The sequence below is a fragment of the Periplaneta americana genome, chromosome 16 (assembly GCF_040183065.1).
Source record: "Periplaneta americana isolate PAMFEO1 chromosome 16, P.americana_PAMFEO1_priV1, whole genome shotgun sequence".
Taxonomy (NCBI): domain Eukaryota; kingdom Metazoa; phylum Arthropoda; class Insecta; order Blattodea; family Blattidae; genus Periplaneta; species Periplaneta americana.
Genome location: NC_091132.1, coordinates 184,127,548 through 184,154,652, shown reverse-complemented (window position 1 = coordinate 184,154,652; position 27,105 = coordinate 184,127,548). Strand labels below are relative to the sequence as shown.

At 37.4% G+C, this 27,105-nt stretch overlaps 1 protein-coding gene and 1 non-coding gene across 2 annotated transcripts in view; both read right to left on the bottom strand.

The window, feature by feature from the left end:
- Positions 1-2,195: 2,195 nt before the first annotated feature.
- Positions 2,196-2,267, bottom strand: TRNAY-AUA (transfer RNA tyrosine (anticodon AUA)). Its single transcript has one exon. It is a non-coding gene; the product is annotated as a tRNA-Tyr (tRNA).
- A 4,103-nt stretch (positions 2,268-6,370) lies between these two features.
- The window catches only part of PIG-Z (phosphatidylinositol glycan anchor biosynthesis class Z), a 20,883-nt gene continuing 148 nt past the window's right edge, over positions 6,371-27,105 (bottom strand). The window contains exons 1-3 of the mRNA XM_069815314.1: positions 26,936-27,105; positions 18,050-18,989; positions 6,371-8,003 (exon numbers count right to left, since the gene is read on the bottom strand). The exon at positions 26,936-27,105 is cut by the window's right edge and continues 148 nt beyond it. Of these exons, the coding sequence (XP_069671415.1) occupies positions 7,169-8,003; positions 18,050-18,989; positions 26,936-27,105 (1,945 nt within the window). The 3' untranslated portion in view covers positions 6,371-7,168. The remainder of the gene's footprint in view (positions 8,004-18,049; positions 18,990-26,935) is intronic.

The following is a 27,105-nucleotide window of genomic DNA, read 5'->3' as shown; positions in this document are numbered from 1 at the left end:
CTAAAACGAATGCAGAAAAACAGCACATCAGAAGTCGATGCACACATAAAAAATGGTACAATTTTTTAAAAACAATTTTGGGTTATGGTGAAAAGCATGAAAAGTACTGGAAAGTGGAAAATACTCACAGCAAATATTACAAGATGTCGACTGATTCTCAAGAAACAAAACATCTATCCTAGACCAAATAATCGAAAACGAGTGCAAGGAAAGTAATGGTATAAGTTTTCATAATTAATTCTAGGTATGGTGAAAAAGTGAAAAATACTGGAAAGTTGAAAATATTCACATGTAAGTTGAGATTTGTGCAGCAAATATTATAAGTTGTCGACAGACTTTCAATAAATGAAACATGCGCCCTGGACCAAATAATCGAAAAGAAGTGCAAGAAAAGTGGCCGCTCCAGAAGTTGATTTGAATATAAAAATGGTACAAGTCTCCACGCTTTTCACTGTACCTAGAATTATTTGTATGCTCCTTATAATGTTACTAGTAAAACAATTATTTCATTTTATTAACAATTTTCAATTGGACAATAATACCACAATCTAGTATATACAGTCACAAAGCTTGACTTGATGAGGGTACTAGAAACAAAAGACTGTGCCGATACTGTTTGACATTGTATGTGATGAGGTAATAGTAGCGATCCTAGTGGTTAGCAACTATCTATGGATGCATATTTACTATGTATTGAGCTTCGTGACTGTATATACTAGACTGTGATAATACGCTGTTAACAGCTACTTGAGCAGCAATTAGTTCATCCACCAATCAGGATAACAGGTGAGCAATAAAGGTCTGCAAAATCAGCAAGCTAAGAACATGCTTATCATAGTGACATCGACATTAGTTATCAAAATAATTGAGCATCTGGACATACAATTTCATCTCCATTTATTTTTTATTTTAGGTTTATTTATACAGTACAACCTCGATAAGATGCGTCCGCTTATTACGCTATCCCGTGTAATATGCTTTTTTTGTCCAGTCCCTGAACGTTTCATATATAACACCTTTATAAAATACCCCGTTTGTTGCGCTCAAGTCCCGCATAATACGCTATTTTTGTGGAATATTTTCGATGTAATTTTCAGCAATGTACTGTACAGCAATGAAACATTTTGCCCATTGAACTTACTGGTGCCATTAACCTGAAGAGTGTTGGTATTCGACCCTTTACCTCTGCATTTAAACCTTCATACTATACAATACCCCACCCTCTTGTTACGCTCTCTTATTCGACCCTTCATCTGCCCAGCTTACATACAGTTACAATACCTCACCCTCTTGCTAACCCTCTCTCTCAAGCAACATTCCTCACTCGGCCGTAATAAAATTCTGGAAATTTTTGCTGGGCAGTTTGTTGTTCTTTTGTGTATTGAAGTGTCTGTGAATGTGATTACAATGAGTGTTAAACGAAAACCGCTTTCTGTGTCGGAAAAATTGGAAATCTTACAAAAGTACGATGAAAACAGTACTCTTACTCAGAAACAACTCTCTGATTCATTAGGAATCCCATCATCGACTTTAAGGACGATAATAAAAAATCTCGACTCAATCACTGCAGCTGCGATGTCAGGAGGATGTAAGTGCAAGAGAGGGAAGTGTGGTAAACACGAGGACTAGGAGAACACGCACACGGCAAACAACTATAAAGGACTCTTTTCGAAAGAATTAAGTACAGTACATACATACAGTATCGTAAATGTCTTTAACGTACAGTACAGTAATTACATAATGGAGTAATACTGTATTACCTTTAATGAATCATGTATTTCAATAAAGAAAAATGCTAATAGATACTGTATATAAGTCAAAATCAGTATACATGCCTAATACATGTCCCGGTTAATACACGGTTTTACGCGCAGTCCCTTGAACAGCGTCTTATCGGGGTTTTACTGTAGTTGCTTTGACTGTAAGGTCTTATCACGACTGTTAACTATCTGGAATGTTACATTATTGATAATACACTGGATCATTGCCATCTACTGACCAGTCTGCGAGCCACCATACATACTGTCATAGTGTCTATATCTGCCTGCAGACATATCTGCCATGTACAATCTTTATGATCTTGCGAAACATAATGTGTATCTATTATTTTAATGTACCGAAGTACATATGATATTTCCATGCAGATAATCTGCGTCATCATACGATGAAAGAGCAATGGAACGGAGAAAAATTCCCTCCGGCGCCGGGATTTGAACCCGGGTTTTCAGCTCTATGTGCTGATGCTTTATCCACTAAGCCACACCGGATACAACCCCGGCGTCGAACAGAATCGTCTCAGATTAAGCTCCAACTCTTGGGTTCCCTCTAGTGGCCGCCCTCTGCACTACGTCATAGATGTCTATGAACGTAGGACCGAAGTCCACACATGTGCTGAGGTGCATTCGTTATGAGACGATTCTGTTCGACGCCGGGGTTGTATCCGGTGTGGCTTAGTGGATAAAGCATCAGCACGTAGAGCTGAAAACCCGGGTTCAAATCCCGGCGCCGGAGAGAAATTTTTCTCCATTCCATTACTCTTTCATCGTATGATGACGCAGATTATCTGCATGGAAATATCATATGTACTTCGGTACATTAAAATAATATATATGATATGCGTAAATCACTTCGTGATTTAAGACGGCGCTTATTCCGTCGGATCCCGGCCAACTAGTCACTCATAACGAGTGCACCTCAGCACATGTGTGGACTTCGGTCCTACGTTCATAGACATCTATGACGTAGTGCAGAGGGCGGCCACTAGAGGGAACCTAAGAGTTGGAGCTTAATCTGAGACGATTCTGTTCGACGCCGGGGTTGTATCCGGTGTGGCTTAGTGGATAAAGCATCAGCACGTAGAGCTGAAAACCCGGGTTCAAATCCCGACGCCGGAGAGAATTTTTCTCCGTTCCATTACTCTTTCATCGTATAATGTGTATCGTTTGTAGAGAAATGGGAACCAATCCGGCATTTACCTTTTAAGTACCCAACTAGATTCTTAATTATTTTATGACTCAGTAAATAACTACATGCCCCATTCAGAATGGCCAACACAAGACTCAAAACCTTCCAAATGTGAGCCCAGTGTTTTACCGCTAAGTCATATCGCTTATGCCTCTATTTTTATTCATGGACAAAGGAATCTTTTACACGTATATGTACTAAAAAGGGCTAATGGCTTTATATTCTCAATCAAAGGAAACTGCATTTATCGGTTTTCCACCTAATAGTCGATCATCTTTGTCGAGATCAAAGTCGCGTATTTTGGGTTCGGAAACAAGAATGGTAAACACTGGATACGAAGAATGGTTCATAAGTAGAGATTAGTGAAATATGAGAGAGACAATAATGCGAATTGTTCATTTTGCCAATATTTTTTTACCATTTCTTTATATTTCTTCCCATAAACTAAAAAAAAAGTACTTTTGAATCGCGAAATAAAGCGAATTTGTACAATAATGCGAGAAAAACACAATTCAAGCTTTCAAATGAACTACAGCAATAATGCAGTAATTACTGCTGTTTTATTCGCGAAATCCTAACAACAATGTCACTTTAAGTAATATTTTCATAATCCCGACTTAGTTTCTTTCGATGGCACAATTCGTTCAGCCATTTTATCAACAAATAAATGCAACTGTGTATTAAAATCTACATAATATGTAAACTGTAAAAACTGAAAATTGATACTGAAAATGCTGCATATACCACTCTTATCATGTTTAATATGTTCAGCCAGGAGTATAAAACTTTCATAATATAAATAATTTTAAACTAATACTGTTAAATCGCCAATACCTAACACCAAAATCTTCAAATTTTAAAAATTATTTTACTTAGGAATAATAAATCACTGTGTTACCTGGACCATCAAATTGTCCAACACAATTATAAAATCGGGAGTGCACCTAGGATCGAACCCACGTCTACAGGATTAGAAGTCCAGCACTCTAGCCACTATGGTCACTATATAGTGAGATATAAAAACAGGTAAATTTAGTGAAGGAGAAAAAAATATTTTCTCCAAAAATCTCAGTTTAAAAAAAAATCCTGATAGCAAGTTTTATTATGGGGGGTAATAGGTGAAATTTCTGTCCCCCCCCCCCCGAGCTACGTTCTTGCTTTTTCTGTACACACAATCATGGTGTGATAGATAATGATGTGGTGAAGTTTGATTTCTGTGAGTCAATTAGTTTCCGAGTTATTAACAAAAATATTTTGAAAAATTTGCGTATTTTAAAATGAAATGTGTCGTTCAATTTTACAGTAAAATGTGTTTTTTTTTTTGCAAGACCAGCTGCATATTTTAAAAAACATCACGCATTAGTTTTCCTATATATTTATTACAAAAGGGGGGAAACAATTTTTATAACCACTGCATACTTAAAAATAAAAATTTTCCATTGCCGCCATAACTACGAGTCGCGTCCATAAAGTAACTTTCCCAGTCGTCTCACAGCCAGAAAACATATGTTGTGACTGTGTGTACGTGATAGCGTAATGTCCTGGCATGGCGCATGCGCTATCGGAACTTCCCGAGTGCTCTCAGCACCTTCGTTGCATTGGTTGAAGATGGACGTTTCTATTCCAGCTCCCGCCGAGTGTGAAGTGCGGTCAGTGTTTAAGTTTTTGAATGCACAGGGCATAGTGCCGATTGAAACTGATCATCAGCTGTGCCAGGTCTATGGCCCTAACGTCATGAGCAAGCAGATGGTGCGTTGCTCCACAAGGTCGTCTGTGATGATGGTTGGCCTCCCACTGCGCTCCTCGTCATGCACATTTTGGCGTCCAGCTGAAAATTGCCTACAGCAGCAACGCACCATCTGCTTGCTCATAGACCTGGCACAGCTGACGATCAATTTCAATCGGCGCTATGCCCTGTGCATTCAAAAACTTTATCACTGATCGCATTTCACATGCGGCGGGAGCTGGAATAGGAACGTCCATTTTCAACCAATGCAATGAAGCTACTGAGAGCACTCGGGAAGTTCCGCTAGCACATGCGCCATGCCAGGACATTACTCTATCGTGTACACGCAGTCGTTTCGCGCAACATATGGTTTGCTAGATGTGGGATTAGTGGGAAAGTTACTTTATGGACGCGCCTCGTATTTAATTTTTTATTTAAAAATGTGTTAATTTAATCATAAAATCCATGGGGTATTTTGTTAACCAGGGTGTATAGAACATGCAGCAAAAATTTCATGTTCCTAGCATCAAAATTGTAAGAGCCTTTACACTTCGAACCTGACGAAATGTGCTGAAAAAAAAGTGTGAGAAAACAGCTTGTAAAATTTGCATGGAATTAAAAATTCAAGAATGCATACATTTATATATTGCATAATTTTTATGCTTTCAAGTGCCACAGAGCATTGAAACTTCAACATATAGATAAGAGATTGCTGATTAATTTTTTACAAAAAAGCGAAAATGCGATTTTTAACTGAAAATAATCAAAATTTCATCTGTCTCTCCCCTTAAGCACACTTTTAAGGAGACTCGTAAAAAAATCATGCACATTAGCACAAAAAAAATTGGAGTATCAGCATTTTTAGTAAAGCAATATGCAAGAAAAATGGGTTGTTGCAGCATTTAGAGAGAAGTGAATATTTAAACAGCCACCCAAAATGTGCAACCTTCTAAAAATGGCGGCCCGAAACAGCTGATTGAAAGGGTCTACCTGCATGTGGTTATCTGAACCATATACAATTTTTCATGCTGGAAGTTAAAAATAGAATTTTTTCACCAAAACTGACAAAATTTCACCTCTCTCTGTCCTTAAGGTACACACTTATGGGACATTTGTATATTCTAGGAGCTCACAGTAAACATAATAATCATCTTACAAACGCGTTAGGCCATGTGACCTGTTACGAACTCGATTCATATTTTGCAGGACATCCCAATGTAAACGTAATACAGTAATAAAGGAATTAAATATAAGTAATTGATTAACTAGCGGACTTACTCGTGTTAATTATGTAAGTCTGTGTGGCTTACAGCTGTTTCGGTGCTTCATCACCATCCTCAGAGCCTACTAGATCTCGGCGTCATCTGGAACTTCTCTGCCTGTTGTGTGGGTGCGTTTGATTGTTGAAAAGTGGAGTCAAATAGTGTGTGTGTGTGTGTGCTGAAATTGATCTGTGTGTTGAGAACTTGATCGGGTTGTGTTTGTATATTTCGTATTGTTCTAGTGTGTTGAGTTTTTGGTTCTTGGGTTGTATGTGTAGGATTTCCATGTCCGCATTTATGTTATTGCATGTATGGTTAGCATTGGTTATGTGTTCGGCATATGTAGATGTATTGCGTCCTCTGGTTATTGCTTTAATGTGTTCTTTGTAGCGTGTTTCAAATGATATGCCTGCTACAAAGAACACAATAAAGCAATAACCAGAGGACACAATACATCTACATATGCCGATCACATAACCAATGCTAACCATACATACAATAACATAAATGCGGACATGGAAATCCTACACATACAACCCAAGAACCAAAAACTCAACACACTAGAACAATACGAAATATACAAACACACTAAAACACACTCTGATCAAATCCTCAACACACAGATCAATTTCAGTACACACACACACACACACTATTTGACTCCACTTTTCAACACCTTTCAACAATCAAACGCACCCACATAACAGGCAGAGAAGTTCGAGATGACACCGTGATCTAGTAGGCTCTGAGGATGGTGTGATGAAGCACCGAAACAGCTGTAAGCCGCACAAACTTACATAATTAACACAAGTCCGCTAGTTAATCAATTAATTATATTCAAGTGTTAAAAGCAATGTACGCAAGATTAAAAATGGATGAAAAATAGAATTTTTTCATCAAAACTGACAAAATTTCACCTCTCTGTGTCCTTAAAGTACACACTTATGGGACATTTTGTATATTCTAGGAGCTCACAGTAAACATAATAATCATCTTACAAACCCGTTGGGCCATGTGACCTGTTACGAACTCGATCCATATTTTGCAGGACATCCAATTGTAAACATAATAATAAAGGAGTTAAATACTTTGGTGAATGATAACAGACAAGGATAGTTCTGTAAATAATAACAGACAAGGATAGTTCTGTCTGTCAAGGACTAGAATGTAATTTCCAGCAAATCCCGTGGAACGAATTTCCCCCCCAAGTATTACTCTATCTCTCTATTTTGACGAGCGTCAGCCCAAATTGCTGCAGCAGTCTGGAGAGGAACTTCAGCGGCGAAGTGTAGAAAGTCTCACTGTCACAATGCGTATGCGAGTCGAAGTTCATGCACTCGTGTGACAGCACGTGGAACACGTCAGGCAGTGCCTCAGTGGACACATGCGGGTAGAACACACGCTGCACTGCGAATTTGAGCCCCACTGTAGTGTTGGGAGCCGTGCGGTGGAACTCCTCAATCAGGCTTGCCGGCAGAGCGATGTACAGCCTGTAGTCCAGTCGCTTTTGCACTCTCTTCTGTTCGCATGTGTCCAGCAGGTTCTCAAGCTTGAGGTGCACTTCTTCAAGGGGCGCAGACCCCAACTCGTACAGATGGAACTGTCGGGCGAGGCGGTAGCGTTGGCCGGTCTGGCGGCTGAAGAGCGACCGCCGAGAATTGCGGAGCTGCAAGGGGAACAGCGGCAGCGAGTAGACGTGGCTGGTCACCAGGTGCACGGACACCAGCCGGGGTGCCGAATGCAGCTCGCGCGCCAGGTGCGTCGCCAGGGGGTACACGCCTCCCTGATGCAGGCAGCCGTAGAAGATAGTGAGCACGATGTTGGCGAGATACCATACTGTCAGCAGGGGCCCTCCACTACCACCTCTGAGTTCGACTCTGCGGATGCGCTGTGCATGCAGGAACACGATGGGGAGCGTGATCGGGATGAGGAAGCGTGGCTCCTGGTGTGGCACTAGCGAGAGCACCAGTACCGGCACCACAAATGACAGCGTCATCAACCCAATGATGCTCTGTACACGTGGCAGGGCACTCCATCTGCGCTGCACGCCCCTGTGTTATCAACAGTGAACACTGCACATCTCTACTGTGTCTACAATGTAATACAATACTGTGGAAACAATGGAGGATGTGGGATAGAGAATAAAAGAAAATAATACGATGGTTCAAAATGAAAGAAAGAAGTACAACAGAAGACATAGGATGAAGTAAAACAGAGCACAGTACAATGGTTACCCAATTTTAGGTTATGGTGCAGGAAACTGGACACTTTAAGCAATACATTAAAGACATTTAAAATGAAAATAAGACGAATTTGAGATATTTAACATGGAGCTAAATGGAGAATCAGAAATAACGAATAAATTGAAAGAATACTGAATAATGAGAATATTATTACATTTACTAAAGCGGAAGATACAGATGGATTGGCCATATAGAAATATATATATTTTTTATTGGGTCATTTTACGACGCTGTATCAACATCTAGGTTATTTAGCATCTGAATGATATGAAGGTGATAATGCCGGTGAAGTGAGTCCCGGGTCCAGCACCGAAAGTTACCCAGCATTTGCTCATATTGGGTTGAGGGAAAACCCCGGAAAAAATCTCAACCAGGTAACTTGCCCCGACCGGGATTCGAACCCGGGCCACCTGGTTTCGCGGCCAGACGCGCTGACCGTTACTCCACAGGTGTGGACTATAGAAATAATGTTGGCAGATTCTAAAATCAGACATATATATCGAACAAGGAAAAAAGGAACACCTAGAAGTAGGTGGACTGATGAGATATGAAAGGATTTAAGATAAATGGGAAAGAAAAACTGGAGGATGGAAGCTTTGGATCATGAGAAGTGGAAAGCTCTTGTGAAGAAGGCCAAGTGTAATCGACCTACAGCACCAAGAAGTGAGTGGGTAACAATAGAATGGTTTAGCATGAAGCAATGAAAAGTATACTAAAGCAATGCAACAGAGCAGAACAGGCCACAATAGAAGAAAACACAATGGTTTAAAATGCAACAGTGACATAGAACAGCAGAAGTAGGGTGCAGTACATGATAATACTACACAATGGTTTGAAATGCAACAATTAAATAGAATAGAAAAAAATAGGGCACAGTACAATAGAATAGTATACAATATAATGGTTTAAAATGCAACAATGAAATAGAATAGGAGAAATAGGGTGCAGTACAACAGAATAGAATACAATATAATGGTTTAAAATGCAACAATGAAATAAAATAGGAGAAATAGGGTGCAGTACAACAGAATTGAATACAATATAATGGTTTAAAATGCAACAATGAAATAGAATAGGAGAAATAGGGTGCAGTACAACAGAATAGAATACAATACAATGGTTTAAAATGCAACAATGAAATAGAATAGGAGAAATAGGGTGCAGTACAATAGAATAGTATACAATATAATGGTTTAAAATGCAACAATGAAATAGAATAGGAGAAATAGGGTGCAGTACAACAGAATAGAATACAATATAATGGTTTAAAATGCAACAATGAAATAGAATAGGAGAAATAAGGTGCAGTACAACAGAATAGAATATAATATAATGGTTTAAAATGCAACAATGAAATAAAATAGGAGAAATAGGGTGCAGTTGAAGAGAACACAATACAATGGTTTGAAATTTAACAATGAAATAGAATAGAAAAAAAGTAGGGCACAGTAGAACAGAATAGAATACAACACAATGGTTTAAAATTCAACAATGACATAGAATAGGAGAAATAGGGTGCAGTTGAAGAGAATACAATACAATGGTCTGAAATTTAACAATGAAATAGAATAGAAAAAAATAGGGCACAGTAGAACAGAATAGAATACAATACATTGGTTTAAAATGCAACAATGAAATAGAATAGGAGAAATAGGGTGCAGTACAACAGGATAGAATACAATATAATGGTTTAAAATGCAACAATGAAATAGAATAGGAGAAATAGGGTGCAGTTGAAGAGAACACAATACAATGGTTTGAAATTTAACAATGAAATAGAATAGAAAAATAGGACACAGTATAACAGAGTAGAATATAATACATTGGTTTAAAATGTAACAATGAAATAGAATAGAAGAAACAGAACATACCAGAATATAATACAATACAATGGTTTGAAATTTAACAATGAAATAGAATAGAAAAATAGGGCACAATAGAATAGAATATAATACAATGGTTTAAAATGCAATAATTAAATACAATAGAAAAATAGGGCACAGTAGAACAGAATAGACTATAATACAATGCTTTAAAATGCAACAATGAAATAGAATTGAAGAAACAGGACACGCTTTTACTTTCTATGACAAAATTCAATAATCTAACATATTACAACAGTTAGAGAGAACAGTCTAATAATAATAATAATAATAATAATAATAATAATAATAATAATAATAATAATAATAATAATAATAATAATAATTTATTTATTTATTTAATCTGGCAGAGCTAAGGCCAGTAGGCCACAGCAGAATATATTATTATACAATGATTTAAAAGTCCCGTGCCGTGGCGTCACAGTCTAAGGCATCCTGCTTAGGACTCGCGTTACGGAATGCGCGCTGGTTCGAGTCCTCATGGGGGAAGAAATTTTCTCACGAAATTCGGCCAGTGTATGGGACCGGTGCCTACCCAGCATCGTGATGCACTTGGGGAGCTATGATAGGTAGCGAAAATCCGGTTCAGGAAACCAGCTATAACGGCTGGGGGGATCATCGTGCTAACCACATGATACCTCCATTCTGGTTGGATGATCGTCCACCTCTGCTTCGGCATGTGAACGTGAGGCCAGCAGCCGGCTGGTCGGACTTGGCCCTTCAGGACTGTAGCGCCATGGATTTACTTACAATGGTTTAAAATTTAACATTGAAATAGAAAAGTAGGGCACAGTAGAACAAAATAGACTATAATACAATGCTTTAAAATGAAACAATGAAATAGAATAGAAGAAACAGGACACAGCAGAATATAATACAATACAATGGTTTAAAATTTAACAATGAAATAGAATAGAAGAAACAGGACACAGCAGAATATAATATAATACAATGGTTTGAAATTTAACAATGAAACAGAATAGAAAAAATAGGGTACAGTAACTTAGAAGAGAATAGAATATAATACAATGGTTCAAAATGCAACAAAGAAATAGAATAGAAGAAACAGGACACAGCAGAATATAATATAATACAATGGTTTGAAATTTAACAATGTAACAGAATAGAAAAAATAGGGTACAGTAACTTAGAAGAGAACAGAATATAATACAATGGTTCAAAATGCAACAATGAAATAGAATAGAAGAAACAGGACACAGCAGAATATAATACAATACAATGGTTTAAAATTTAACAATGAAATAGAATAGAAGAAACAAGACACAGCAGAATATAATATAATACAATGGTTTGAAATTTAACAATGAAACAGAATAGAAAAAATAGGGTACAGTAACTTAGAAGAGAATAGAATATAATACAATGGTTCAAAATGCAACAAAGAAGTAGAATAGAAGAAACAGGACACAGCAGAATATAATATAATACAATGGTTTGAAATTTAACAATGTAACAGAATAGAAAAAATAGGGTACAGTAACTTAGAAGAGAACAGAATATAATACAATGGTTCAAAATGCAACAATGAAATAGAATAGAAGAAACAGGACACAGCAGAATATAATATAATACAATGGTTTGAAATTTAACAATGAAACAGAATAGAAAAAATAGGGTACAGTAACTTAGAAGAGAATAGAATATAATACAATGGTTCAAAATGCAACAATGAAATAGAATAGAAGAAACAGGACACAGCAGAATATAATATAATACAATGGTTTGAAATTTAACAATGAAACAGAATAGAAAAAATAGGGTACAGTAACTTAGAAGAGAATAGAATATAATACAATGGTTCAAAATGCAACAAAGAAATAGAATAGAAGAAACAGGACACAGCAGAATATAATATAATACAATGGTTTGAAATTTAACAATGTAACAGAATAGAAAAAATAGGGTACAGTAACTTAGAAGAGAATAGAATATAATACAATGGTTCAAAATGCAACAAAGAAATATAATAGAAGAAACAGGACACAGCAGAATATAATATAATACAATGGTTTGAAATTTAACAATGTAACAGAATAGAAAAAATAGGGTACAGTAACTTAGAAGAGAATAGAATATAATACAATGGTTCAAAATGCAACAAAGAAATAGAATAGAAGAAACAGGACACAGCAGAATATAATATAATACAATGGTTTGAAATTTAACAATGTAACAGAATAGAAAAAATAGGGTGCAGTAACTTAGAAGAGAATAGAATATAATACAATGGTTCAAAATGCAACAAAGAAATAGAATAGAAGAAACAGGACACAGCAGAATATAATATAATACAATGGTTTGAAATTTAACAATGTAACAGAATAGAAAAAATAGGGTACAGTAGAAGAGAATAGAATATAATACAATGGTTCAAAATGCAACAATGAAATAGAATAGAAGAAACAGGACACAGCAGAATATAATATAATACAATGGTTTGAAATTTAACAATGAAACAGAATAGAAAAAATAGGGTACAGTAGAAGAGAATAGAATATAATACAATGGTTCAAAATGCAACAATGAAATAGAATAGAAGAAACAGGACACAGCAGAATATAATATAATACAATGGTTTAAAATGCAACAATGAAGTAGAATGGAAGAAATGGGGCATATAATAGGCTATTGTGCATATAATATAGCATATTTTCGATACATAAACCCTCAAACTTGCATACTTTGTCGAAAAAAAAATCATTCCAGATTGTTTTGCTGTTAGCACATAGATTATTTTTTTGGTTGGCTGTACTCAGTGGCTAGGAATTATTTGCATATTAAGGATGGGTATGAAAAAAAATCCACTCCCTGCTTTGTTGCATTGAGCTACTGCACAAAAAGAAGCATTCCCAAACATGCCTGACTCTAACACCTATTAACAAGCGGCGGCTCGCGATAAAATATTGCATGTGTTCACAATTATATGTTCCAAAACCAAAGAGAACTTGAAATCATTAGTCAAAATTAATAGGTTTAATATAAATGTCATGATTCTAACGTCCGACAATCGAAAAAAGACTGTGTATAAGTTCAAAATATATATTAACAACAATAACATCAATATTAATAATAATGAAACCTCAATTATTTTATTTCAATATCCTTACCAAGTTTCTATTGTAGAATATATCATTATAGCATGGCATATATAGCTAATTAAAGTATTCTGAAGTTTAGTAATTCACAAACTACACTCTCGAAGCAGTGCTGTACACACACTAATACAAAATAAAAGCTCCGACAGTGAGAAATGCTGACACCTATAGACTAAAACAGACACTATTTCCTATCTCGAGAGTGTATCGAAGCACCTGACATCTGCAGGATAAATTCAATGTTCACTTAACGCCTTGTGCTCTTGACAATTCATAAGCGGCCAGCTACAGACAATTTTGTCCTGTGCATACGTGTCAAGTCATGTAGTCTCCTTGAAAAGAGCACGGCTTTCATGTGAACATATGTTGCCACATTTACACAAGAAGTGTGTGAAATTTGTGGAAAAGTTTAAACTACTCGATTCGGATATTATACATTCCCAGTATGTCAATACGACATTAAATAATAAAAATAGTCGTGCATTAACAGAAACGAGGTGTTCACGTGCTCTTGTGCTCTTATTGATGCACTGCCACTGCCACTAGGCCTACCCACATTTTCTCTGTTTCACTTATTCTCAGTTGGTGCACCAGCTGTCCAAGTAGGAAGTGTTATATTTTGTGTGAGGTTTGTGTGCGTGATGCCTTTGGTAAAATTATTGATAATGGAATCCTTAACAGAACATATTTCCACGCACAACGGCCCATTGGTGGAGCTGTGAACATAAAACTAGACATGGTGCTATCAAAAAATCCCAACTCGTTGAAAAATCCTGGTTACAGCACTGTGCTCAATGTAAAGAAGGTCTTGTGCCAAGAAAGTGTAGCTTGCTTGCAGTGGCGCCAACTTTTGAAAAATATCGGATGGGTTCAAAACACTTGTGTTATAATAATAATAATAATAATAATAATAATAATAATAATAATAATAATAATAATATTATTATTATTATTAATATTTATATTTATTTGTCAGAAACCAGTATACAAAACCTGAATGTGACATTGTCAGGCAAGAATGAAGTTCTCAGAAAAAATATCTCGCAAATCCTCCCTTCCATGTAATGACATTTTCATAATATTGACGTGACTACGGATAGTATTATATATAAAATAGAAAACTAAAAAGTCCACTCCTGTGGAGTAACGGATAGCACGTCTGGTCGCGAATTCACGTGGCCTGGGTTCGATTCCCGGTTCGGGCAAGTTACCTGGTTGAGGTTTTTTCCAGGGTTTTCCCTCAACCTATGAGCAAATGCTGGGTAAGTATCAGTGCTGGATGCTGGACTCATTTCACTGGCATTATCACCTTCACCTCATTCATATGCTACATAACCTAAGATGTTGGAAGCGTCATAAAATAACTTACTAAAAAAACACTATTGTGTAATATAAATAATGATCGACAATCCACAGTTACAAATATAATGTCATGTCTTCACGATATCGACAATCAGCCTCATAATTTTAAATATTAAGCCCCTTGTCATAAAAGTTGTCACGTGGCATTTTCAATTGTTTGCTTTCATATTTTCTTAAGTACTGTTACAATTTTGTGCTACACGTGTTTATTATTGCAGGAGTAAGAAATTTGAGTGAGAAACAGTCAGTTATTGTCAGGTGTATAAGATCAGTTAGCTAGAATGTCTAAAAATTCAGTAAACCATTGAAAAGTTAACTTCATGTTATGTTAATGTATTTGGTGCCCATGTATTTTCAACTGATGGAACAGTTTTGCTATGTAAAGTTTGTGAAAAGACAGTTAATGACGAAAATAAATAAATAAATAAATAAATAAATGAACATGTGTCAACTACGAAGTAAAAATGTGAGTTATGTGATGTAATTTAAATTGATTTCTAAAATGCATTATGCCTTTTAAAATTTATAATGCCTTTTTCAAAACCGATTTCCCTTTTTTGCCTGCCTATTTTGACTGTTATAAATGCCTAAAAATTCGAGCTCTAGTCATGAGAGTGAGTACAAAATTCTGTAATTGAAGCGTCGGCTGGAACAACGTTGTAAGTTACATTTGGTAAAATTTACAGGAGCTGCAAAAATGTGTAGACGTACAACATTATTCTTATAGAGTAGCAAACTTTTGAGTGGACAAATTTCACGTACTGCATTGATGGACAGTTGCAAGTCAAAGAGTATAGCAAGGTAACATGACATACAATATTATTACACGGAAACATGCCAAATGAAAATTTTGTAACTTACAACGTTGTTCCAGCCAACGCTTCAATTAAAATAACATATAATAATTATAATTAATGCTAAATACAACATATGTGCAGTGCCTGGGAAAAGTGACGTACGTCAGTTTCCACAAACCTTTTTTGATAATTTATTGACAACTTACTTACAAATGGCTTTTAAGGAACCTGAAGGTTCATTGCCGCTCTCACATAAGCCTGCCATTGGTCTCTATCCTGTGCAAGATTAATCCAGTCTCTATCATCATATCCCACCTCTCTCAAATCAATTTTAATATTATCCTCCCATCTACGTCTCGGCCTCCCTAAAGGTCTTTTTTCCCTCCGGCCTCCCAACTAACACTCTATATGCATTTCTGGATTTGCCTATACGTGCTACATGCCCTGCCCATCTCAAACGTCTGGATTTAATGTTCCTAATTATGTCAGGTGAAGAATACAATACGTGCAGTTCTGCATTGTGTAACTTTCTCCATTCTCCTGTAACTTCATCCCGCTTAGCCCCAAAAATTTTCCTATGCATCTTATTCTCAAACACCCTTAACCTATGAATAACTTCAAGGGAAAAATTGTTCCGGGGCCGGGTATCGATCCCGGGACCTCTGGTTGAACGTACTAGCGCTCTCCCAACTGAGCTACCCGGGAACTCCACCCGACACCGTCTCAACTTTTCCCTTTATATCCACACAACTCGCGTGGGCTGACGAAACGCCAGAGACCCACATTAAGTGCACACAAACTCTGTGTGACTTGAAATTGTGGTTTTCTGTTAACGTACACAGTGACGTATATATTATGTGGGTCTCTGGCGTTTCGTCAGTCCACGCGAGTTGTGTGGATATAAAGGGAAAAGTTGAGACCGTGTCGGGTGGAGTTCCTGGGTAGCTCAGTTGGGAGAGTGCTGGTACGTTCAACCAGAGGTCCCGGGATCGATACCGGCCCCGGAACAATTTTTTCCCTTGAAATTATTCAAATCTGCTTTACAGGAAGCTTCACCTGAAAGACTAGATTTGCACCCTTAACCTATGTTCCTCTCTCAGAGTGAGAGTCCAAGTTTCACAACCATAAAGAACAACCGGTAATATAACTGTTTTATAAATTCTAACTTTCAGATATTTCGACAGCAGACTGGATGATAAAAGCTTCTCAACTTACACTGGTTTATGTCGATTTGATTTTTTTCTGTATTAATTATTGTAATGGGAGAAATACTTATGTCTTTTTTTCCAAGCAAGCAGATGTCCCGTAAGTTGTCAATAAATTATCAAAAAAGGTTTGTGAAAACTGACTTATGTCACTTTTCCCAGGCATTGCAGATATTATGGTTAGTAAATATGCTTGTAAGTTTTAATTCAGGTGATGCGCCTAAGTTTATGGGCCCGGTTGCTGGTGGTCGCTCAAACTCCATGCCGCCCAGTAGCCAAAGAATAAACCTGTTCTTATCGCTGGAACGATTTGTAGTTTTATACAGGATGTAGGGTGGAATTCATAGTCGTCACTTATAAAATGAGTGAACCCTTAAGTAATAAGTGTTTGCTTATAATAAGGGAACCCTTAAGTCAATTCCGAATTCATAGACAACACTTATTTTCACGTAATGAATGCTCACTTACAGCTGCTGGACATGACGTCATAACAAAAGCTGACTCTCTTTGAACTAATCGAAAGCAGCTCTGCATGTGGAGTTGCTATAACAACGGGTTATCAATATTATTGTACTGAATAAGTTACATACAGCAATAGTTTCATGATATGTTAAATTCTAGTTGCATGTTAGTTATAGTTATAATCAGATATCCTACTAATTGCAACACGTGTTATGTAGTAGTTAATTTCTCAAATAAATAAATTAAGCCTATTAGGCCTACTATATAATACTGTATATTGAATTTCTTAACATAGTGTTATATCAACTTTGTAATTTGCCAATTATAGCTACATTTTACATTTTTGGCTATGATATCTATACTGAACTCTTTTTAAAATACTTTTATTTGGTATTTTTCATTTATACTTAGATCTGTGTTTTTTATTTAGGTAGTATCTATTTGTTTTTTTTTTTAATTTTTAATTTGTAATTACACTTGTATCTTTTTATCTCTTTTTTCATGTTATATACAATTCTATGTTTCTTTAACAAATATCTGCACTGTCTATTGTAATTGGGGTTTTGCCCTGTTATAGAAACGAATTAATGAGTGAATGAATGAATGAATAAATAAGTACCGGTAAGTAAGTAAATAAATAAGTAAATAAATAACGATCAATTTGGCTAGAGCAACAACTTCGAATTGATCTGAAAACGATATCGCTTCTTAAATTCCAGTTCACTATACATTTCCAGAGGATTCTCCATGTCTCTAATATACCTTTTTGGGACACATATATTTTCCTCATTTCATTCAACAGAATCCTCAAAATCATTCTCAGTATCCATTTTGAAAATAAGTGGTCACTTAAGGGTACAGATCAGCTCACTTAAGTAATCACTCATTATGTGAATGAGGGACAACTATGAATTAGAAATGAGTATAAGTAAACACTTTAGGGTTCACTCATTTATAAGTGACGACTATGAATTCCGCCCTTAATCTCTGATTCTGAATAACAGCCCTAATGACATGGTCAAAACTCACCTGTAGAGAATGCTGAGGAAGGCGCCAAGTGCCACAACGCCCAGCACGTTGTAGAGGAGTGGCACGTTGACGAGCAGGTGAAGACAACGCGGATGCAGGCCATGCTTCGCCAGGTTGCGGGCGTCCAAGTTGTACTTGATGAAGTTGACGGGCGTCACCACGAAGTTGCCGAGTCCCAGCCTCATCTCGCGGATCTCGCTAGCCGTCAGATAGCCGTAGTACCACGAGTCGGTGAGGATGAAGAGCAGCGTGGCGGGCATGGCGCACAGAGCGAAGGTCACCATGCGCAGGTGGAAGTCGCCCAAGCCGACGATCTTGGAGCCCAGGCCCCGCTGCAGCCAGAAGAACACAGGCGGGAAGGCGAAGGCCAGGAAAGTGGGGCGGTTGAACACGCCGGCCACGGTGATGGTAGCCACGACGAGGCACCAGCTCAGCGAATGGGACGGCAGGGCACTGCGCAGCTTGTGGAGTCGCACGCGCTCCACGGGGCTGCCCGCCGCCTTGTACTTGTCGGTCAGGTACTCGTCCTGGATGATGACGCGGTCCGAGTGCCGCATGGAGTGGGCCACCACGTACAGCAGCAGCGAGGTCAGCGCCATCTCGATGGTGTTGGAGAAGGTGCGGGTGCCGTAGACCAGCATCACGTAGGAGCTGGCCAACGTGAGCAGTCGCGCGCGGTAGTTCTGGCCGTACAAGTGACAGATGCCGTACAGACTTATGTCGGTTATGAAGGACAGCAGACACATGGCGAGGCGCGGCAGCACTAGAAGCAGGTAGGGTGACTTGATGTCCACGTCAAACCACAGCGATATGAAAGGTGCTACCGACTTGAGGCACCAGAGTGGCAGCCCCACCACTGCATAGGGCAGCACCACGCTTCGCAGAGGAAACGATGTGTTGAACTCCCAGGGGCGTGCTGCCTCTGTGTCCAGCACATCACCTGCGAGGATCAGTATGAGTGATTAGCTTGCTTGGTGGACACCGATTCCATACACTGACTGAAATTTCATGAGAAAATTTCTTCCTCATGAGGACTCCAACCAGTGCACATTACTTTAACGCGAGTTCAGGCATGATACCTTAGACCAGCCGCGGCGAAAATGCGACTCACGAGCACATTGTGGCTCGCAGTGCATTTCCCTTACTTCCTACCTACAACGCCCAACCTCTCACTCACTGGAGTCAAACTCCGTTCCATGTATATTTGTCTCGGACCTGCGAGTGGCGTATCGTCGCAATGTCTTTTTCGAAACCATGTACCTCTATAAAAACGAAAGTTTCAAGTAGGATGGAAGGATGCATTATAAGTTACTACATGTTACTGATGAAACATTAAAAGGTTAAGTGTTGTTGTTGTTATTATCATAATCATCATCATCATCATCACTGTATGTCTATCCTTTTTCAGCAGATGTACGAATAATGCGGTTAGCTCTTCAATTTAAACTCACAGATTTACAATGTGATGTTAAATGAAAGCTAGATGTAAGGACTTGACAAATGTTGAACGTTTCAAATCTTTGGCAAAAAATAAATATCCGAAGCTTCGTTCTTTCGCTTGCTCTGTTGAAGCCATGTTCACTACAACTTACGTTTGTGAAAAATTATTTTCAACAATGAAAATAGTAAAAATCAAATTTAGATCACGACTGACAGACAAATACCTTCGTGATCAACTACGACTGGCAGTAAGAGACATAATTCCTGATTTTGAAACTCTGTCGCAGAGACATTCTGAAGACAATTAATTTTAGGTTGTGATAATGTGTCCTGTGTATTTTTGTTCATTTCTTTCTTCGTTACACATACTAAACATTAGTTTGTAACCTTGTACTGTATATAATTTTATTTAAGTGCTTGACGTAAGGAAAATGAAAAACCGTTAATAAGTCAGACAGATGCTTCACTTCCCCTTCGGGTGTCCGCCTCCCTCCATAGGTGCTATGCACGTTGCAGCTTACACAGTGGCTCGGTGCACGATAGCATTTTCGCCACCGCTGCCTTAGACCACGACACTACAGCACGGGATAAGCCTACTGTTATTCAATGTGTCATCAACAAATCTCAAGCAATAGGCCTACTGTAATATGTTTTGTGTATTTATGATCTTCACATTCAATCAGACAGTCAAAATTCTTGAAGAAAAGGGGCTAAAATTCTTGTGAAAATGAAAATGAAAATTTCTTGAGTAAACTTGAAATTTTCACTCTGTTTTATTAAATTATTATGTTGTTTAAGATAATTGACAATTATAATTATATATTCGAAGTTTCACGTTGACAACAATTCTTTAACATTAATTCGAAATTTTCTCGGGCTTCCAGCGAGAACATTGAATTGAAAAAAGCCATAGGGCTAATTTCAATAACACCGAGGTCCTGGTAAAGTGTGCGGGCTATTGGGATAGAAGAGTAAAAGAAACCCTGGCCATAGCGGTGGAACGCGGTAACCTGAACCGGGACTCGGGTCTCCAACTAAGTGCGGCATGGGCACCGGCTATTAAATTTCTCACCGCCCGGATGACGGGCACATGAGAACTCGTCCGCCGAGCCCACCGTGAGACCCAAGGTCATTCAGCCGGAAAGCACAAAGCAAGACGACACGTCGGCAGCGTTCTCGCCACGGTCAGCACTAATGACAGCCAATCGGCGCACAGCTCCTCGGCTGGCTCCCTCTGGCACTATAAATTAAGGAGCTAGGTGCCCTCAGATATCATTTAACCCTGAAGATGAGGAAGATGAACATCCTCGAAACGTCGGTGGATCACCAACTTATGACCTGGCTGGAAGCCCGAGAAAATTTCGAATTATCACGTCGCCAGGAAAGCTTCAGTAGTTACTTAACATCATTTAACATTCAAAGTTGTACGCAGACAACAGTTCTAAGTTTGTCATTGAAAAGTTTGTTCTTCTATTTGTTAGCACACACGAGAACTGTGAGGGGGAGGGGAGGGGGGGAACAAAAAAAAAACAAAAAACCGTTCACAGTAAACATTAGAAACTGGAACCCATATAGCTTGGAGTGTTCCGTTCACAAAATCACTGTGATCTTCACGTAACGACAGCAAACCTCCTGGCACTGAAAGTCCAGGACTATTTTTAACTATGTCCTTCAGTTCACTGTATGCATGTACTGCTAGATAAGGTGATAGATTCTTTAAGATTGGCACCTGATCAAAGAGAGGTTTCAAACTGCTTTCAGTTGCATCAATGCTTAACAAATTCTGTTTGTAAAACAGTTCCGATACCGGTTGAAGAAGTTTACGAGCAGGATCTTCCAGCATTAATTTGTCTAGTTTGCCTTGCAACACTCTTCATTTCAATGACCATCCTCCTCTCTTTGTGTTCGCTTTTCACTGTTAGTCGTTTCTTCAAGTTTTTCAGCTTAGGGTAAACTTTTCCAGTGATTGGCTTAGAGTTTGTCTCAAAATCAGTGAACATTGGCTTCAGGAGAGAACACAGTGACTTAACAAAAAATAGCCTTTGCTTGAATGATTTTCCGTTCATCTTCATTCAAGCTATGGATGAGCATAGAAGCAGCACTGAAAGCTTCCCCTTGATCTGGTTGAAGGAATTCGAAGAGAACTTTCCAGTTGTCTGCCAACCATTCTACTGATTCCAGCCAAGAATTCCACCTAGTTGGAATAGGGAAAGGGAATAGACCTGCCTTGGAGCCTTTCAGCTGCAAGAAGTGCTGAAAAGAATGCTTCTTCTTTCTTATTAATTGCTGAAAAATTGCGTCTTTTCGCGAATAACGACAGAAAATATGCTAAATTCGCGCGTCATAGGATTTTTGCGATTTTTCGCGAGTTGAAACGTGTAATTATATGATATTTTTTATGTGAACCATGTTTTAAACTATGTTTATTTGGTTTTTTGATTTTTGGCGATTTCGGGAGTCACGAATTTTGACTGTCTCTATCAATCAGTAATCCACAATTAATCAAACAGTTTTCACAATGATTAGTAACTGAACGAATCTTCCTCCATTTTATAGTACAGCGTACCAACTAGGGAATACAACAATAAATCTAATTCGAGTTCTTATGGCAACAAACAGGCCTATTCCCTTCCCTCCCACTACTTCAGCAGTCACTCTTATAAGATAACCATATTCCTCAGAGTCGAAGCTGGGACCAAATAGGTAACTACCGCAAGAATCCAATGGTGTGCGGTGAAATTTTATATCACAGAAGCAATAAAACAAATTTTTATACAAAGTGATTCACGAGGATTTACAACATACAGAGCTTATTTCCGAAGACATTCTGAGCAAAAAAGTCATTTTTTTATTTAGAAGGCTAGGTTATTTTACGACGCTTTATCAACAACTTAGGTTATTTAGCGTCTGAATGAGGTGAAGGCGATAATGCCGGTGAAATGAGTCCGGGGTCCAACACCGAGAGTCACCCAGCATTTGCTCATATTGGATTAAAGGAAAACCTCGGAAAAAACCCGACCGGGAATCGAACCCGGGCCACCTGGTTTCGCGGCTAGACGCGCTAACCGTTACTCCACAGGTGTGGACCAAAAAAGTCATACAAACATGTTTCTAATCTCAATATTTTCCGAGTTCCAGTAATTTGAAATTGTTTGTAAAATACCATTATTCTTACGTTTTAAGGGTAAAAGAATATTACAGACAAAGATTGAACTATTCAGAAGTATCATTTCTTTAATTAGCTAGTATTCTGAATCTACGTAAAGACTAATTTGTTGGTCCTACAGAATATATCTGTTATACCAACAACTGTTATCAGAGGAGAAAAATTTGCTCCGATGCTGGGAATCGAACCCGGGTCCTTCAGTAGTGTTGAAAGTTGAGCGGGTAGGCCTACATCCAGTTTAACTGGTCCAAAAAATTGATTTTGGTTCATTTGCCCAAAATCTGGAGTATAGAATTTCCCCTCTCTGTCTGAAAGATTTTCTAAATATCTCTATTACCCTCCTAGTTATGGACAAAAATATGCATCAGGGGAGTACTAGACAGAACCGCCTGTTGGTACATATTTGTCGCTTGTTCTACGAAACTTTAAATTTTCACACCATTTCCCTCATGACTCAAAAACTATTAAAGATAACTGTATGAAATTTTGCATGGTTGTTTTATATGTCGTGATCTACAATGTGAGTAAACATTTTCAGGAAAATTAAAATAAAAATTACTACTTACAGTGCAAATAATTTAATAATGCTGATTCACGTTTCTGCCATAACCTTCTGGAATTGGCAGGACAAAAGATATTTAAAATAGCCTATTTGGCTTAAGTGCACAATACCGAAGCACGTATGGTAATTGTGTAGAAGATTACAGCTGTTCACATATGCCACTTTTGAACTACTCTTATATCTCGTAGGCATTACTGTTAACTCTGATGTTTGTCATGCATTATGTTGATTTTTTATGGTTCAGGAATAATGTAGAAAGGTTATGGTGAAGGTATCTTGGGGGGCAGCGGGAGTTTATCCCCGCTATAAGCCACCGGATGTATTGTAAATGCAATGAATATCGTCTTTGCAGGTAGAGGAAGCATTAACACACAAATATATATAGATAATATGTCATTTTAGTGCTCACCTTATATCTAATTCGCGTCTTCAGTCGTACTTTTGAATTGTCTGTGTGATGTTTTGAAGTAATAAAACACATACTTACTGGCTTTTAAGGAACCTGGAGGTTCATTGCCGCCCTCACATAAGCCCGCCATTGGTCCCTATCCTGAGGAAGATTAATCCAGTCTCTATCATCATATCCCACCTCCCTCAAATCCATTTTAATATTATCCTCCCATCTACGTCTTGGCCTCCCTAAAGGTCTTTTTCCTTCTGGCCTCCCAACTAACACTCTATATGCATTTCTGGATTCGCCCATACGTGCTACATGCCCTGCCCATCTCAAACGTCTGGATTTAATGTTCCTAATTATGTCAGGTGAAGAATACAATGCGTGCAGTTCTGTGTTGTGTAACTTCCTCCATTCTCCTGTAACTTCATCCCTCTTAGCCCCAAATATTTTCCTAAGAACCTCATTTCTTGCGTCTCGTTTTCAAAATTTATCCACCCATCATAACCTAGACACACGATCACAACACTCCCCAATATTATCCATTCCCTCCCACCGAACATCCTCGTATTCATCTTCTTTCACTGTGGCTGTTCCTCGACTTTGGAATTCCCTACCGAGTAATGTCAGGGACTGTCAGACATCAAATCAATTTAAGAATAGGCTAACGAGATATTTTTCTAACAATTATTGTCAACAATAATAGCTGTTTCAGGTTTCTCAATGTTTAATGGTTATATATATCACAGATAAATATCTAAATTATCTCATTATTATTATTATTATTATTATTATTATTATTACCCTATTATTATTATTATTATTATTATTACCCTATTATTATTATTATTACCCTATTATTATTATTATTATTATTATTATTATTATTATTATTATTATTATCATTATTATTATAACTATTTCTTACCAGTGGTTATTATTGTCACACTAACATTAGTTATCCAATTTTCATTATTTACTTTCATGTTGTTTTATGGTCTAGATATTAATGTAATAACTATGTAAGCAAATGTATTTAATTAGAATTAGAGTCTGGCTGGGGGAAGAGAAGGCCTACTGGCCTTAGCTCTGCCAGATTAAATAAATAAATAATAATAATAATAATAATTATTATTATTATTCTCGAAAATCCTTAACCTATGTTCCTCTCTCAAAGTGAGAGCACAACCATAAAGAACAACCAGTAATATAACTGTTTTATAAATTCTAACTTTCAGATTTTTTGACAGCAGACTGGATGATAAAAGCTTCTCAACCGAATAATAACAGGCATTTCTCATATTTATTCTGTGTTTAATATCCTCCCGAGTATCATTTATATTTGTTACTGTTGCTCCTAGGTATTTGAAGTTTTCCACCTCTTCAAAGGATAAATTTCCAATTTTTATATTTCCATTTCGTACAATATTCTCGTTACGAGACATAATCATATACTTTGTCTTTTCGGGATTTACTTCCAAACCTATCTTTTTATTTTAATAAAACACTATTAACATTAATCTATACGGATATGGTTCGTAAAATTGAAGTAGGTACACTGCACTGACGGTTCACTGACTGTTTACTGTTGATTTCACTCAATGCTGGTTAATTGTGTCGTGTTAAGAGAACGTCTGCTTAAACCCTGTTTTCAATACTCCGAATTAACATCGTTGTTGACGCCATCTAGTATGGGGTTCATATTAATGAAGGTGTATTTATGTTGAAGATTTAGAGGTTGTTCTCACAACTTGACTTTGTAGCATAGTGGTTAAGCTACTAAAGCTACTAACTAAAGCTACTATTGTGTCGAGTTGGAGATTCGAGGATCGAATCCAACTTAAAAAAGGTAAATAATTTAAACATATATAATATGCATTGCAGTCGAATTAATGTATGTTAAATATAAATAATGTGTGAAATAAATGACATTGTGAGTGATATAATATATAAAATTAATGATAAGATGTGACAGAAAAGGAAGAGAAGAAAACAGGAGTGTAATTTCGTTTTTATTTCCAAGTAAATAAGATGACTCCATGAGCCCAGTATTCGAAATATTCGCCGCTCAAGTATTATGCACTTGTTCCAAATATTTTTAAAATTCTGGGAGCTAGAAATGGTGATTGGAGTAAAGAAATTGCCAAAATTTCGAAAATTAAAAGCACGTCGACTTTTTTAAATCCAATTATCGGTAGTGGTGATGTGAATAATAATTTCGTAAATTTTCAACTTAATTCATTAAGAGAAACTTGAGAAAATGAAAAAAATTATTTACATACTTTTTAAGCTGGATATAACCCCTTATGCAATTACATTTACAATCTCAGGTCAGTGGTAATTTCATTTGACTTGGAAATACTGAAACATCTATGTGTCCCAGCTGAACCTGATGGGGACAAAGGAATACGGTATGACTCTGAAAACCGGAACAGTCCCAGCCAAATCGAGATGTCTAATCATCCTATCTTATTCAGTCTGCTTACTCATTACTAATAGCTTCTCAGCAGCAATGTACCTAAGGGACTTTTTTATTCTTTTTCTTTTTTCTGAGTCTTATTTTTCCCAAAGTATTACTTCCAAATAACGTAATCCACGCAACATGGTGCCTGCGGAGACATTTTTTGCACCTCTTTCAAACATACGTGTGTTATCACCATTTTTCTGAGAGTAAATAGAAAAAAAAGTTGGACAAGCAATCTTAGAAAAAGAATCAGGCCTCCTTAATAAACTCAATTACCACAAATACAGTTGATTACATAATAGGCTATATTACAGTAATTTAAAATTGATAGCCATTACAGCTGCGATGGTCGAGTTTTGGTTAAAATTTCCTCAGACAAATAGTAACTGCATAATTATTTCGCATACCGTGCTTGTGTCTTGTTTATGGCAATAGTGGAACAAAATGGTGAATGACATAATAAATAATAATGTGGACATTGTGAACGATCAGCGAAAATAAATAGATACAGTTTTGATTTTAATTGCAACAAATATTATACACCGTCAAAAACAATTCAAGAAAGTGTAGTTGGAAGGTTTCAGAGCGAACATAACCTAAACTAACCCAACTTTCGGAGAGTGAGTGACAGTCTAAAGCATAGCTGGATGAAAAACACAGAAAAAGAAAGTAGAGAAAGGGTAGATACGAACGGTATGGCTAAAAGATAAATTAACAAAAGAGGGCTGACAAAATCACAGATAATATACATATCCTCGACCGTGTGCCTACCTATTCCTCTGATATTGTCTGAACATTATAACTGTGTACACCGAACGTCGCTACATTAAATAATGTCGATTTCTAACCTAAAAACTCACCTGCAACAACCTCCACTGACTGAAAGTATTCGTCAGGGTGAATGTAACCATACTGTGGAATTACTGTGATAACCACTCGAAGCGCAGCTAAAAACCAATAAGGCACTAAACTTAGGTTCATCTCTGTATATAATTCATCGTAAGCAGGAGGCCCATTGTTCTTATCTTTT